Raw genomic sequence first — 3428 nt, forward strand, 5'->3', positions numbered from 1 at the left:
AAAGGCAAAAACATTATCTGTTATGTGAGTACTCATTTCAGGAATTCATGTACACAAACATATTTCACTGAAGGTTTAGCCTTAATTAGATATGGCTTTCACAGGTAAACATTGTGGAGCACTGAAAATATTCCATTAGGAAACCAACTCACTGCAGCATCCTAGTCTCATGCTCCACCCACAGAACTAGGTAAACTGGGGCCTGTTTCCAGGTGGCCTGACTGTGCTTGGGGTTGCCACTAGGAAACAATACAAAAAATCAATGTAACAAAGAGTTGGTTCTTTGTGAAAATCAACAAAATAGACAAACCTTTATCCAAACTCACCAAACCACAGAGTGTGAACATGCAAATTAACAAAATCAGAAATGAAAAGGGGGACATAACAATGGACACTGAGGAAATCCAGAGAATCATCAGATCCTATTTTGAAAACCTATACTCAACTAAATTCAAAAATTTAATGGAAATGGACAATTTTCTAAATAGATATCACTTACCAAAATTAAATCAAGAACAGATAAGCAATTTAAATAGACCTATAACACCTAAGGAAATAGAAGCAATCATCAAAAGTCTTCCAACCAAAAAAGCCCAGGGCCATATGGCCTCAGTGCAGAATTCTACCAGAAATACAAAAAACAGCTCATACCAATTCTCCTCCAAGTATTCAATGCATTAGAAGCAGATGGGACTCTGCCAAACTTTTTTTACAAGGCTTCAATAACATTGATACCCATGCCACAAAAGGACACAACTAAGAAAGAAAACTTCAGACTAATATAACTCATGAACACTGATGCAAAAATACTCAATAAAATACTGACAAATCGGATCCAAGTACACATCAGAACAATCATCCACCAAGATCAAATAGGTTTCATCCAAGGGATGCAAGGATTGTTCAACATATGAAAATCCATCAGTGTAATCCAACATATAAACAAGCTGAGAAACAAAAATCACATCATCATCTCACTAGATGCAGATAAAGCCTTTAACAAAATCCAACACCCCTTTATGATAAACATCTTGGAGAGATCAGGGATAACAGGAACATACCTAAACATGATAAAAGCTATATACAGCAAACCAACAGCTGACATCAAACTAAATGAAGACAAACTAAAGTCAATTCCTCTAAAATCAGGAAGAAGATAAGGCTGTCTATTCTCTCCATACCTCTTCAATATTGTACTTGAAGTTCTAGCTAGAGCAGTAAGAATACAAATGGAGGTCAAAGGTATTCAAATTGGAAAGAAAGAAGTCAAACGTTCACTATTTGCAGATGATATAATACTTTACATAAGTGACCCAAAATACTCTACCAGGGAACACCTACAGCTGATATATATCTTCAGCAAAGTGGCAAGATACAAGATCAACTCAAAAATCAGTATTCCTACTATATACAGAAGATAAAAGGGCTGAGAAAGAAATCAGAGAAACATCACCCTTTACAATTGCCACAAACAACACAAAATACCTTGGAGTAACGCTAACCAAAAAAGTGAGGAAGGGGGAGAGAATAAGAAGCAGAGGTTCCTGGCTACTACTCCGAATCTTGTACCAGATTTCTTAGATCCCAGAGGCACTGACAAAGGGAAGGATGTCTCATCCTGTTTCCTCGCGTTGCGCTTTAGCCATGGCAGAGGCAGGGGCCGAGCTGAGTGAGACCCTCACTGAGACAGCGGTTACCGTGACATCAGAGCCCGAGAATCAGAGCCTAACCATTAAACTTCAGGAACGGAAGCCAGAGAAAAAAATAGAATGGACGACTGACACTGTGGACAATGAACATATGGGGCGTCGCTCATCAAAATGCTGCTGTATTTGTGAGAAACCTCGGGCATTTAGTGAAAGCTCCACTGAGAGTGAGGAGGATGAAGAACGCTGTGGTCATACACACTGTGTACGGGGTAATCGCAAAGGATGGCATCATTCAACCCCAGGACGCACCCCAACTACTCCCCCTCCCCCAGCCTCCTGACCCATCTCAGCCCCCTCCAGGACCTATGAAGCATTAAATCCCTCTCACCATTCTTGTGTCTGCCTGGTCCCAAATGTATCCATCTGGCTACATGGGGATTCAACCCATGGTCTGATCCCTTCTCCCGCCCCCTTCTTCCCTCTCCTGCCTGATAGAGAAGAGGAGGGTGGATAGAGATCCTGGAATTCTGACTTGCTGATGTCCCAGAACCCAGGCTTCTGGGTTTGCCCAGCCTCTCCTCTCCTACAGCTTGCCCTGTGCCTGGGATCCAGGCATCTTGGTCTCAGTCTGTCCCTTTTGTTCTCACTGCCAAAACAACTGTCCTGAGATCCAGTTATCTAGGCCACCTGCACCCTTAGCTTGAGTCCCAAGCATTTAAACTGGGTTTTCAACAGTCCCAGGTTTCACTGTCAGGACCCCAGTCAGATTCCAAGAAGTCTTACACCCCAGCTCTGCATATTAATCCTGGCTTACAATTCTTCCACTTATGCAGTTATTCTAAATCTTAGTCATTGCCTGTAGGAATCTAAGGTTTTAGGGAACACCATAAGGTTCCCAGCCCTTCTGCTCCTACATACCCCTTCTGACCCTCAAAAGGAGTTAGGAGAGGTCTTTGTCAGTCGCATATAATGGAAAGTGGACCCCAAAATTGTCATGACCTGAATATAACATTTCTGACAAAGCTGGCTGAGACCAATGACTTAGAGCCAACGACTTTCTTAGCCTTTAATCTTTGAGCTTCATCACTGTTGTAAAAGGACCTGGGTCCCTAAAAGGAAAGAAGGAGAGACCAAAGAAATGAGGGGACAGGCCCCTGCAGCACACTCCTACCCTTTCCTGGCTGATGTCTCTGCCAACCCAGGTGTCTTGCTCTCTCAGCCCTCCCCAAGTGGTGCTGGAAGCTAGGTATTGTCCTCCAGGCCTCTTGCTGTGCATAGTACAGAGATCAGCAAAACCCATACCACCACTGAGATCTCATTTATTGCCACAGATGCACAAAACAAATAACCCAACATGGAAAAAAAAGAAGATACCAGAAAATGGAAGGATCTCCCATGCTCTTGGATAGATAGGATCAATATACTAAAAATGGCAATTTTTAGGTTCTTTCCTGTTTCCCACACTCTCTGTCAGTGGAAGTGCAGACTGGGACTCTCCTGATCCATGTCTAAAATCCATATATGAGTGAGTACATACCATGTTTGTCTTTTTGTGACTGGGTTACCTCACTCAGGATGGTTTCCTCTAGTGCTATCCATTTACCTGCGAATTTCAAGATTTCATTGTTTTTTTCTGCTGAGTAATACTCCATTGTGTAAATGTACCACATTTTCTCTATCCACTCTTCAGTTGAGGGGCATCTAGGTTGCTTCCAGGTTCTGACTATTACAAATAATGCTGCTGTGAACATAGTGGAGCAGATGCCCTTGTTGTATGAA

At 42.3% G+C, this 3428-nt stretch overlaps 1 protein-coding gene across 1 annotated transcript; it reads left to right on the top strand.

The window, feature by feature from the left end:
• Window positions 1–1644: 1644 nt before the first annotated feature.
• On the top strand, window positions 1645–2142 carry LOC121142196 (E3 ubiquitin-protein ligase PPP1R11-like). Its single transcript, XM_040751496.1, has one exon. It carries the CDS (start codon window positions 1645–1647, stop codon window positions 1987–1989), a length of 345 nt encoding a protein of 114 aa, XP_040607430.1. The 3' UTR covers window positions 1990–2142.
• The last annotated feature ends 1286 nt before the right edge of the window (window positions 2143–3428 follow it).

The sequence above is a fragment of the Mesocricetus auratus genome, unplaced genomic scaffold, assembly GCF_017639785.1.
Source record: "Mesocricetus auratus isolate SY011 unplaced genomic scaffold, BCM_Maur_2.0 Super-Scaffold_100009, whole genome shotgun sequence".
In the NCBI taxonomy this organism is placed as follows: domain Eukaryota; kingdom Metazoa; phylum Chordata; class Mammalia; order Rodentia; family Cricetidae; genus Mesocricetus; species Mesocricetus auratus.

Excerpts from the sequence above, each read along its gene's own strand:
- LOC121142196 (XM_040751496.1), top strand. The coding sequence starts at position 1,645 with ATGGCAGAGGCAGGGGCCGAGCTGAGTGAGACCCTCACTGAGACAGCG.